This window comes from Lissotriton vulgaris, chromosome 1_2 (assembly GCF_964263255.1).
Source record: "Lissotriton vulgaris chromosome 1_2, aLisVul1.2, whole genome shotgun sequence".
Lineage (NCBI taxonomy): Eukaryota > Metazoa > Chordata > Amphibia > Caudata > Salamandridae > Lissotriton > Lissotriton vulgaris.
The window spans coordinates 196,814,068-196,827,421 of NC_141686.1; the positions used below are offsets into that span (position 1 = coordinate 196,814,068).

At 44.5% G+C, this 13,354-nt stretch overlaps 1 protein-coding gene across 1 annotated transcript in view; it reads right to left on the reverse strand.

Annotated features, from left to right (window-relative positions):
* Positions 1-326: 326 nt before the first annotated feature.
* The window catches only part of LOC147734910 (proto-oncogene Mas-like), a 28,487-nt gene continuing 15,459 nt past the window's right edge, over positions 327-13,354 (reverse strand). The window contains exon 2 of the mRNA XM_086953101.1: positions 327-3,551. Within this exon, the coding sequence (XP_086809227.1) occupies positions 2,500-3,531 (1,032 nt within the window). The 5' untranslated portion in view covers positions 3,532-3,551 and the 3' untranslated portion in view covers positions 327-2,499. The remainder of the gene's footprint in view (positions 3,552-13,354) is intronic.

The window sequence follows — 13,354 nt, forward strand, 5'->3', positions numbered from 1 at the left end:
TACTATTTTGGTATTCACAGAATGCACTTACTACTTTTGGATTGACAGAATGAACTTACTACTTTTGGTATTCACAGAAGTTAGGAATTTGTCTTAAGTTTGTCTTAAGACAGACTTAAGACAGAATTAAGACAGACTACTAACTTCTGTGAATACCAAAAGTAGCAAGTTCATTCTGTAAATGCCACAAGTAGTAAGTGCATTCTGTGAATACCAAAATAGTAGTAAGTTTAGGATTGAATCTCAAGTTCATTCTGTGAATCGGGCCCATGATGTCTACTGTCTGTCCACATGCACTATGGAAAAATGACATGACAACAACTCGTGGCAATAAAAACTGATGTTTATTTGATACAAAATTAAACGTATTCTTCTGAGGTGGTGTACGTGTAAAAGACATGTTCCTTCATTTCAAATCTCACATGCCAGTCCGTCTCTACAGTCCTGCAGAGGAGGACTGATGTGTATAGTGTCGGAGTGAAGTTATTACTTATCGCGATGCAATATGTCAAATTCTGTTTTTTACAGCATCCTACTTCAGGGTCCTACAGAACTTGCTTTCAAGCATCGCCATCACAAATGCCTCTCTTTCTGTTCTTCATGAAACTCATATTGTCAGTATGAACATAAATTCCTTAATGATCAGCCTCAAGGTAGGTAGTTTCAGGTAACTAAGGTTTGGGTAAAATTGTCTTCCAATCATATCAGAACCAGGGTTTGTTTTTCTGAAAGATTCTGCTCCACCCCCTTTGTGTCTACAATATTCAATGGGAGAATCAAGGAGTAACTTTTCGAGATCCATCTGTTTTGCAATTCTTTTGGTGACGTCACTTACTGCTGTCATCTCATGTTGACTGGTCCTGGTGGCACTTCATTTCCACTTCGGTCCTCTGTGCCAGAGTGGCAACCATGGTGGAGAAGTGTGGCTCACGGTGTAGAGCAGGCAGACCCGGAAGCTGAGGTCAGACCCGGGACCAGGGTTCAATTCCCGACGCGGCAGGGTCCTGAGCTCAAATGTCCACGGACTCGATAATTCTCGCTTCGGTGCCTGCTCTCATCATGGGTTCTCACTCTGCAACTCTGGGCATTAAGCTTGCTTAATCTCCACAATGGCCCCCCCTGCGGCGGGATGCCTGGCTTTCACCTTGGGGATGCCCTGTAGGAGCTTTCTCACAGGGAAAAGCCAGGACGGGTTCCCAAGGCAAGAGCCGGGAAACCTCCGGGTAGCTGTGCGCTCAATAAATGCAATAATAATAATAATAATAATGCCATTAACGCGGCGATCATTCATGGATTCTCTGTGGCCTTGTATAAGAAAAACACACTTCTTTCATGATTTCCTTATCTGTCATTCATTTGAAATTGACTAACATTAAGTACATCACTCTCACTCCAGCTAAGCCAGAATTAGTGACTGGCACCCATATCTGCATCATCCATTGCCATTCACCAAGTACTCCTTTGATGTGCCTAGAGTAATGAAGCTTGCAAGGAGAAACCTCCATCGTTAAGTGAAATGACAGGATTCCCAATAGGTCAAGGCATTCTACACCTAGTACCGCTTGAAACAAGTGCCTGGTCCAAAATGCATTAATACAGCATCATCCTTCTCTTTTAGCACACTCTCTTCCACAAAACCCCCAAAGCATGATACCCACACATCCATAAATCCTACCCCAAGTAGGTGCATCCTTTAGCATGATGCTGAGCCATCTCTGAATCACCTGTGTGTGGGCTGCATCGTCTGGTGTCTTACTTTAGCTATTCCTGGCAGCAGCGGTACTGAGGAGCCGGTGCCCAGAAAGAGCCAGACAACTTTACTTGTGCCCCTGTGTAGGAGGATTCTTCCCTCTGTACAGTCATGCAGAAGGCATTTTTCCGTGTAATGCATTCCATTTCCCACTAACTCTTCTATCACAAATTGCCATTGACATCACTCTTCTCCTTTACCAAAGTTGTATCAGCTTTTCCTCAGTATTTCATCTCTAAATGTTAACTTGCCTTTAAACTTGAGAGTCACTCCCACCTATAGGCTCTGAATTGGCTCAGCAACCAGATTTATACTTGCATGTCATTGCAAGTCAGATTGTGTCTCTATTTGGCACATAGAATTTGTTGTGTTACTGGTCAGTGGCGGTATTCCCTCAATCCTGAATTGAATCATAGGCAGAGATTTCCAAACAATTATTTGCTTGCCTACATCTCACCTCCACACGCGCAGTGTCTCCATTTTTGAACCCTTGGACTGTCCGGTAACGCCATGGCTATGTCAAATCTCATAGTTCCTGTGAAGGGTTGACCTTGTCAGAGAGTCTTTGGAAGTGTTCAGATCTTACTACACAAAGGGGTCTCATTGTGTCACAAAGAAAATACATAAATAACAGACATGCACTGGCGTGGTTAGACTTTGCACACAGTTAAACATACGTGCACATCTGGAAATGGAACTTCTGGTGGCTTTCTCAGTCCTGTCCAGCTTTGTCTACAATATGCCAGTCATTAGGTTTGAAAGCTGATGTTAGAATCCATGGTATCGCCGTCTTCATTGGCTTTTGTCATTGCACATCCCACGCCCTTTTCCTCCTCTTCTTCCTCCCTGAAGACCTTCTTTAGGGCTCTCTCAAGATATTCACGTACACCTTTCATGTTATGACTTCCCACTATGAAGTAGACAAAGGGGTTGGCGCTACTGTTTATCGAGACACATGCGTAGCTTGCAAAGAAAAAAGCCCCAGCAGAGAAAGAGGAGGGTAGGGTCTGCAGGTAAAGCAGAAGCCATAGAAGTCTCACGGGTGCCACCGAAATGAGGAAAATGAGGACGGAGATCACAATGACCACGAAGAGCTTGGGTGGTTGGCCTTTCTTAGTCGTCCTTTGGATCTTTATCACCAGTATAAGGCTGGAGGAGACCATTATCGGAATAGTGATAACAAAGATTAAGACCGACAGAAATATCTGGACTCCTGTACACCTCCCTGATATTTTGCCAAATATTTCTTGGGGACACACAAAGTTGTCCACCAGTGTCACCAAACCAGAGAGACACCACAGGAGGGCACACACAAAGGCAGATTGGATTTTTGGCCGGCTGCAACGGTACCAGAAGGGGAAAAAGACAGACAAACACCTTTCCACGCTAATGGCTGTTAGCAAAAACATGTCTGCAGTAGTCCCAAAGTCAAGAAAGATCTCTAGTATGTCTAAAACCTTCCTTGGATTGGCTATGTTGTGCTTAGGTTCCAAGAAAAGAACTATTGTGATAGACATTACGATGGAGATGCAGATGAGGTAGATGAGATCTGCGACCGCAAGGTTGAGGATGTAGACTGTGTATTTGGTCCTCTTGATTCTGAAGCCAAGGTACCAGAAGACCAAACTGTTTCCGATGATCCCAAGAAGAGAGATGAATAAAATGAAGCCGGCCGCAGTGACAAAACCATTCACGGACCCTGCTGCAGAAGTACCCATTGCAGTCCCATTAATGCCTCCTGCGCCGGTGTTGTTGAGGGACATGTTTCCAACATTTGCCATATGTAGATATTTCTGTGATCCTGTTGGGAAAAATACAAATTTACATTACACTCAAGATATTTTACCATTTTAAACAGACATAAAATACAGCATATGGTAGGACTTTACACTTGAGATATAATATTCATGAAGAAAAGCTATTGAAATATTGTAATATAGCAATTTACCTTATAAAGTTCATTATATCAAGCTTTACTCTTCACTACTGTGGCATCTGATTCAATTTGTGTCTCAAGTCTATATCCTGCTGACCCTACAGGGAAAGTTTAATTATGGAAATGACCAATGACCAATAAACAGTTAGATCTCTGCTTGATCTAAGTTTAATGACAGGCTGTTGAGGCATGTCAGTAGCCTGGTAGAGGTGTTTTCTGTCCTTACAAGCAAGAGTACCATTCAGTGGGGCGGCAATCCATGCCCTAGGACTGCATACATATTGTGATGTTGTGGGTAGTTACGGTCATGTGTAAGGCGAAGTTTGTGCTTTTCTCCTTGGGCATTACATGCAAGTACATTTACATTTTGTAACACTGAGCTCCCTCGTCTGGGAATGATTACAAGTGCCAGAAAGTGTTTTCCTTCCCTTCCTAGTCATTGATACGACTTCCTTTCAGAGGCTGCTTCAGGTGTAAGCCTGTTTCTAAGTCTGCACCTCAGTGATAAAAGTTGCCACATATTGGTCCAGTATTGGGTCAATGACATTAAACAATGGGGCACATTCACCTTCCATAAGTAAGGTGCACACCCTTCATGTCTTCTGACCACAGTCAGCAGACGAACATCCAAAAAGCAGCAATCTTGCTGACTAGGTTGTCTGTCTGAGGACATGTAGGGGTTGGACCCAGGCCATCTGGTACGGGATCTGAAACTTGCTAATGATACTTTTGTGGTGATGAGTCCAGAGTATGCGAAGAACCCTTGTGCAAACCTCTACTAGTGCATAGTACAGTTACTCAGAGGCTGAGATACATCTCTGGCTTTGAGTACATAAGCCAGTCTCTCATGGCTCACGCTCATGCGTATCAGATTTCAGTAGGCATTGGGCTCTTGTAAGATAGATAGGGTGGAGCGTCTGTGTTTCTGGTCTGTGTTAGTGTGCCAGGGGTCACTTATCCTCTTCACTGACACACACACTTTGCTGTGTCCCTAATAAGCTCAGGGAATCCTGAACGTGGATGGTAGCACCACCCCTTTGACACCCCGATGAAATCGCAGCAGTGACCCCCATCTTCATGCTTAGACCTCCACGTTCCTCCTGCACTCTGCTGAGTGGCCTCCTGCTATCCCCCCCTTGACCTCTCAGATCATGGTTAGCAAAGGCTGGGTCACTGATACCAAAGGGCTAGCCAGGGGACCACGCGATTCGACTGCTGCCACCTCTGTTTAACCTCCTTGCCAACAAACATCTCCAAAGTGCTCAAGTAGATCTGGTGCTGAATCCGGTTCTATCAGCTTTGAAGCAGCAACATCTTGAAAGGGACTCCTGCGAATCCCCAACCGCAAACCATTCACCATCTCCCACCTCAGCAACGGAACACCACTCACGCTCTGTGGCACTTAAAGCGGACAAAACGAAGAAAGCTGGAACACATGCATGTTTGGTAATTGTGACAAGACCGAACTCTATGTGAATCACATTACTGGAAAAACCCCATCTTATAAGCAGGAGTCACTGGCCATGTGTCAACTACTCTTCTGTAACGTCTCAAGTTCAAACCAAAGCGCCAAGAGGCCCTATATGAGCCACTGTAACTCAATAACACTAACATGCATCTCGAACATTGTGGAAGTGCGCATGGTTTCACGTTAGGCCGTTTTACAAAGAGAGTAAAAACAGTTAAAAAAATAAATATGTGACACAGGTCATCAAAACAATAAAGAATTAAACGAGCTATGCTAATCACAATTTTGTGGGTTTCCAAAGGGAGGGAGGCGAAAGGACACTATTTACCACTCAAGGTGGTGGAAGGTCCAGTAGCAGCTTAGTGTCCGTACTAAGTACTAGAGATACCAACAAAAGGAGAGGGTGCTGCACTGTTCCTGGAAAGAGATGAGGATTTAAGGAAGGTTTTAGGAAAAGATTTACCTGGCGTGACCAAGGGTGTTACAATGGTACCCTGGGGCATCCATTATGTTGGATGTAATTGCCTCACACACCCCGAAGAGTGTCATGCTTCATCATCGGCGGTTGCTCCTCGTCGGGGAGGCGGTGCAACCCCCGACGGGCTCACCTCAAAGAGGGGCTCTTTGGCGGAGATCTTTTTCCAACTGCCTTTTGGTGAAGTGGGGGTATGTGGGCAGGGTGGTGTATTCCTATTGAACTGGTTAAAAATGTAGCAAGGGGTACCGGAATTACCTTTATTCTGGGGGTCCTCTGGCTACAGTTAAAAGGTGGGGCTAGCTTCCTAGGTGTCAACTAGTTAGGGTTGTGTGACCCTAGAAGAGGCTAGGAGTGCATGTGGTCAACATGTTTCTCGCTAGGGCTATAGTAACCGCGATTCTTCAGGACCAAAGTGAAAACAACAACATGCTAATCTCATATATGTTGTATTAGTTACCTTAGTGGATCCTCCTATGCCTATACATAGAGAAGGGATAAGGAAACAGTCATTATATTCAATACAAATATGTGGGTCACAAGAATGCCAGGGAAAAATTGTATACATATATACTGACATGCTGGTGGTACTGAGGGTGATTATCCACATCCATCGCATGCCAAGTGTACTGAGCGTGCAATGTTCAAGGTGAGTAGCACACACAATAACTAGAACTGTGACTAGGACTGTGATAAGTGAGGGTAATGCTTAAAAACATGGAGATTTTTTGTTAAAAATGCAGCAGTATATCCATGATTGCCTTCCTGTAGTGTTTGCAATAATTGGCAGGTCTAAAGTGCAGACACCAGTGGGCAGTTTAAACAAATGAAGTAAGCAACATACACTGTGACCTTGTTAAAATTGCAGCAGTATATCCATGATTGCCTTCCTGTAGTGTTTGCAATAATGGGCAGGTCTAAAGTGCAGACACCAGTGGGCAGTTTAAACAAATGAAGTAAACAACATACACTGTGACCTGTGAATACAAAACCGACACTAGACCCACTTAGTATATTGCCCTACTCACCTAATGGTCATATATTAGAGGCCACATGAGGGATCGGCGGTGTGGTACTCCAGAGTTGAGCCCTTAAGATGTGGCTAGATAGGAGGTGGACAAAAGGGGAAAGAGAGCGTCCCTGTATTACAAATGAGTGGGCTGCCTCAAGCCCAGTAATCAGTATGGGACAAAGGGCTCCACGTATGTCCTGCGTGTAGCGCTAAGCTCACTCACCTTCAGCGCTCTGAGTCCGTGTGCGTTGACCTACCCCTAACCGCCGAGCTCGAGTAGATGACTGAGCTCGGCAGCGGGGCTATTTCAGCAACAGCGGACACCCTGCGCGTCACGTCTGAGTACCGCCCCCTGTTGTAGATCACGTGTGCGCGGCCGGTTTTGTAGCGGCCATCTTAAGAAGGTGTCGGGGTAGCGGAGTGCACTGGCTTTGGTACCGCTAATTCCGCTTAATGGGGACATAATAAAGAGTACCAAGCTGTAGTGCAGACTAGTCTGGGGCATGTATGCATAAGGTGTCGGGGGATGTAATTAATATGCATGGTAATGTATACATTAACGGTACAAAAAAGGTTAATGCATGTAAGCATAAAGGTTCGCCTGGTGTGGGGCATCTATCAGTTGCTTGGAGTGCTGCGCTGTAGATCACTAAACCTATTCAGGTAACCCCCAGACGATTAAGGTGTGGGTGGGGGGGTTTTGAAAAACCAAAGATTAACCAGACCATGTACAAGCCTTCCAGTGTCTGAATAAGGTCCCTGTGTGTGCTTGGAACAGGGAGCATATGGATAGGGGGACCAATGGGTGGGTTTAGGTCAACAGTGGCAACAACATGGGTGGGTAGTGTCCTCGAGTTGAATAGGTTCGTTTAAAATGCTTGTGTATGATGTCTAATCATAGGGAAATGGTTGGTAACAGTGTCTCATGGGGGAACTCCAGGGATTACAATGAATGCCAGGGAATGTCTTCGTTCAGCCATTGTTTGTCAGAAGACAGCCGATGCACCCATCTCTGTTCCTTGTTGAAAAGGGCTTTTGTAGGGCAGTTAGGGCTGGATTCCAAAACTACCCATTTCAAAGAATTCTCATCGTGGTTAGATTCCACGTAGTGTTTGCACATTTTAGTGTGAGTTTTTTTGCAGCGAAAATTGCTCCGGTGTTCTATGATTCGGGTCTTGATGGGGCGGGTGGTCATCCCTATGTACTGTAGACCACACGGGCACACTAACAAATATATACAGTGTGATGTGTTGCAATTTGTGTGTTGCCTGAACTCCCATTTGAAGTTCTCTGAGAGTTGTATGGTTTTAGCAGTCAGGGTGTATCTGCAGACCCCACACATACCACAAGGGTAGTGGCCCGTCACTGGCGGTAGATGCCATAGGGTTTGTTGGGTTTCTTTTCTCACAAGTTTAGGCCTAGTGCTGATCAAGATGTCTTTTAAATTCTGTGACCTCTTGAACGCAAACCTGGGTGCATCTAAAGTCATGTCTCCTGTGTTGAGTATGCCCCAATGGTGTTTAATCGTGTTCCTGATTTTATTGGACAGAGGGGTAAATGTGGTTACACAGGTGATTGGTTGGTCCTCCACAGGGGCTCTCTCCTGTCGTTCAAGCAGGGCTTCTCGGTTGTTGTTTCTGGCCCGTTTTCTTGCTTTGCGGACATCACTTTTGGGATAGCCCCTGTCCACCTCCTATCTAGCCACATCTTAAGGGCTCAACTCTGGAGTACCACACCGCCGATCCCTCATGTGGCCTCTAATATATGACCATTAGGTGAGTAGGGCAATATACTAAGTGGGTCTAGTGTCGGTTTTGTATTCACAGGTCACAGTGTATGTTGTTTACTTCATTTGTTTAAACTGCCCACTGGTGTCTGCACTTTAGACCTGCCCATTATTGCAAACACTACAGGAAGGCAATCATGGATATACTTCTGCAATTTTAACAAGGTCACAGTGTATGTTGCTTACCTCATTTGTTTAAACTGCCCACTGGTGTCTGCACTTTAGACCTGCCAATTATTGCAAACACTACAGGAAGGCAATCATGGATATACTGCTGCAATTTTAACAAGGTCACAGTGTATGTTGCTTACCTCATTTGTTTAAACTGCCCACTGGTGTCTGCACTTTAGACCTGCCAATTATTGCAAACACTACAGGAAGGCAATCATGGATATACTGCTGCATTTTTAACAAAAAATCTCCATGTTTTTAAGCATTACCCTCACTTATCACAGTCCTAGTCACAGTTCTAGTTATTGTGTGTGCTACTCACCTTGAACATTGCACGCTCAGTACACTTGGCATGCGATGGATGTGGATAATCACCCTCAGTACCACCAGCATGTCAGTATATATGTATACAATTTTTCCCTTGCATTCTTGTGACCCACATATTTGTATTGAATATAATGACTGTTTCCTTATCCCTTCTCTATGTATAGGCATAGGAGGATCCACTAAGGTAACTAATACAACATATATGAGATTAGCATGTTGTTGTTTTCACTTTGGTCCTGAAGAATCGCGGTTACTATAGCCCTAGCGAGAAACATGTTGACCACATGCACTCCTAGCCTCTTCTAGGGTCACACAACCCTAACTAGTTGACACCTAGGAAGCTAGCCCCACCTTTTAACTGTAGCCAGAGGACCCCCAGAATAAAGGTAATTCCGGTACCCCTTGCTACATTTTTAACCAGTTCAATAGGAATACACCATCCTGCCCACATACCCCCACTTCACCAAAAGGCAGTTGGAAAAAGATCTCCGCCAAAGAGCCCCTCTTTGAGGTGAGCCCGTCGGGGGTTGCACCGCCTCCCCGACGAGGAGCAACCGCTGATGATGAAGCATGACACTCTTCGGGGTGTGTGAGGCAATTACATCCAACATAATGGATGCCCCAGGGTACCATTGTAACACCCTTGGTCACGCCAGGTAAATCTTTTCCTAAAACCTTCCTTAAATCCTCATCTCTTTCCAGGAACAGTGCAGCACCCTCTCCTTTTGTTGGAATCACAATTTTGTGTTATATAGAAGTTATATTGAAGTGCTACGTGTACTTCATATATACCTTTAGAAAAAAGTAGACACTAACATGTATACATTGCTCCGAGACAGAATGAGTTTTAAAGAATGAAGGAGATGTGAGCAAAAAAAATCCCTATAAAATGCTTTAGTTACAACCCAATATGGCCTCAAGCAGGGATCTCGCGCTCTTGCCATGAAATGTATTTGTAAAGATGAGGCTAATTCATTCGTTTTCCAGCGCGGTTGTATAAATATTGCCTTAAAAGCAAAACCATGCGCCAGGGCCTGGCCCACAGCACAGCAACACTATTTCTTCTCAGAAGCAAATCAGCTTTGTGGCAAAAAAAGAAAACCATGGGCTGCTCCCTTGGGGCTGCTTTCAAGGCTTCAGAGAGTATTAAACAACTTGGTACATATGGGGATTCATACTACGTTTCTACCGTTTTAAAAGGCTCTTAAAATTAACTGTTATAAACGGTACTCAATTTACCGACTTCGGAAGGATGGAACCCTGAAGCAGCCTTACCTGGATGTTTACCTGTGACTTGCAAATCACCACTTTTTTTAGAGGCGCCCATTGAACTCACTGAGCTATTCTGTCCCGACGATCTAGAGGCCATTTCATTGAAACAATCCAGGAATATTGGATCTTTCAAAGCCCCCAGGATCACCATATCTATGCAGCAGCGGTTCATGTATACCAACAGCAGCAAAGTGACGTGTGCCACTCCATGGAGCTGCTCTGTGACTGGGCAGGCTGAGGATCCCGCAGTTCACCAGCCTGTCTCCCAGCATGACCAGTCCAGCCGTGCCCTGGGCTGAAAATCAGCAGTGATGCTGGAACACAGGGCTGGTCCTGCAGCCAGAGTGCCCAAGGGAAAGCCTGGTCTTCTAATAACTACCGGTGTGGTAAATGCAGTGCCACCAGGTACTCTGGCTGATGTTATGTTTTGTTATCTTATCTTATCTCTATGTTTAGCAGCACATTTCACTCGGGAGGGTATCCTGGTGCTTGTGAAGGGGGTAGTGCTGGCCTCTCTCGGCCCCATTGGAAGAGTCGGGTTGATGACCTGGTAACAAACAGTTTCCGATAGGTGTGATATATATTTGTATTTCTTCTTTCGGTTTCATCAGGTTGCGAGGAATGGTTTTTGGCACCGGTGCACCACATTGTCAAAGATACTACAACGTGGACCTTTGCAGACCTGTGTCAGGCTGACACACAAAACCAACACGGTCGCCACATGTGTTAAAAGAGAGAAGGGCACCGGGGGCTAAAATTCGCACTTAAAATTTTTCCTCTTTTGGGACATGTTTTAGCTCACTATCATTTTGTTGGTCTCGGAGACTACTTCAGGTCAGTACTCTCCGCAATCTTTATTTGATGCAAGTTTCCTTGACATGTCTTCTGTTTACCTATCAACTCTGTTCTCTTGTTCTCCCATTCACTTCTGCTTCCTGGCTCGTGCAGCCTCTGCTTACAGTACATTCTCTTTTGTTTTACATTTATACCTGTTCCCACTTCCTAAACATTAATTCTAGTAGTCACAACTTCCTTGTTTCTGTGAAGGTCGGACACCATAGCTAAGTCCCTTTAAAAACAAGTGAGGACATTTTAGCGCCTTTTTACTTGCTCCTCTATCTAGGCACTTATCTGAGGCATATCCCAATGTATTCTAACTCATCGAAAGCTGATAATCGAACTTAGCAGATGGAAGTTCCAGTCAAGTCATTAGCGTAAATCCTGGGCGATGCAGAGAAGAAAGATATGATGGACAATGCAGGGAGCAGGCACAGCCAGCAGAAGATGCCAGGAGCTGAAGAAGACAGGAAAGATGCTGGAAGCAGAACAAGGCGTGATTGATGCCAGAGGCAACGAAGATGATGGCAGTAAAGGAAGAAATTAAAGATGCCAAGAGCAGAGGAAGACATGGAAGGTTTGGGGAGCAGAGGAAAACTTAAGAAAGGCTAGGAGCAGATGAAGAATTAGGAGATGCAAACATCAGAAGAATAGACATCAGAGAGTGCAAAGCCAAACAACCCTTGAGAGATGCATAAAGCAGAAGGAAACTTAACAAAGGCCAGGAGCAGAGGAAGAATTGAGACATGCCAACACCAGAGGAAGCTATGAGAGACACCAGGAACAAAGGAGAGCATTGGAGAGCAAAGGTGCCAAACAACCCTTGAGAGATGCATAAAGCAGAGAAAATCTTGAGAGATGCCTAGATTGAAGACACCCTGAGAGATGCCTAGAGCAGAGGGACCTTTGTGACATGCCTAGAGCAGAAGAAATCTTGAAAGATGCCTGGAGCAGAATTAACCATGAGATATGCCTAGATACAAGAAACCTTGAGAGATGCCTGGAGCAGAGGGACCCTTGAGAATTGCCTGGAGCAGAATAAACCTTCAGTGATGCTGGAAACAGAAGAAGACGTAGAAGGTATGTGGAGCAGTGCTAGGATTTCAGCATTGCAGATGGGGAATAATCCTTGCAGGATGCTGGGACTAGAGGGAAACTTGAGTCTGGCAACAGCGGTAGGCTTAACAGATACCAGGAGCAGGGGAAACCATAGGAGATTGGAGAAGAAGAACAAATGGGGAAAATTGGGGGCCAGAAACTCCGTGCGAGATGCCTGGTACAGAGGAAGACTAGAGCGATTCAATGATCACACAAAGACATTTGGAATGCCAAGAGCAGAAGATGTCATATTACTAATGGGGGCAGATAAAGATAAAGGACAATGTACTTTTTAAATCATATTAATTTTCAATTTTCTGAAAATTAAATGTCAAAAGTGGGTGGCTGCACATATTAACCTGTCAAAACCAAAAACATTTGACAGGCCTAAACCACCCTTTTAAATACTAATGCCCCACTTTGAAGTAAGCCTCAATACCCAAGAAGGCAAAATACATGATATTTAAAAGTAGGGCATGTAGGACATGTAAAGTTAAATGTAAAACATGTCCTTAAACGTAGGACACGTAAAGTTAAATGTAAAACGCCCTTACAGTGAAAAGGCCCCAAATTCTAGTTACACTGTAGCAGGTTTAGTTGGCCCATTGAAAAGCATTGAGAATTGATATTAACTAATGTTATTTCTTCCTAAAAACTAGCGATAAAGTTCATTGTTGGACTTTGTTAAATATTTATTACAAATCAAACTCATTGGTAAAATCGGATTTATACTAAATATTTTACTAAAAGTACTTTTTGCCTGCCTAAAGACTCTAAACTCCCATTTGCATGAGCTGACAACTTTTACCCAGAAGCTGAATAGCTCATTAATGAGGCGTGAACTTGCTCCAGAGCTGAGAGAAAGGCCTTAGGTGTGGTGTGGGTAGATCTATTCCTGGATAGGATGACCATCTGGGCAATCCCCAGGAAATTAAGTATCTTCAAAGAGGTCTACCCTGTCATAGACAGATGAGCACTAATACCTGGACCTCCCCCTCTTTTGTCCTGTTGGCCAGCCAGGCACTAATCCCAGTAAGAGAAGAGCTGCCTCCAGGACCGGTTTTGAGTGACCACAAAGGAGAGATTGCTTATTTCCCTGGTCACACCTCTAGGATGCACAAGGGATGAAAGGTTCTGCCATCTTAGTTTTAGGTAGACATTGTTATGGTATACTAGATTTATAAAGCGCACAGCTACTCAAAGTATCCTGGCGCTGCTACCA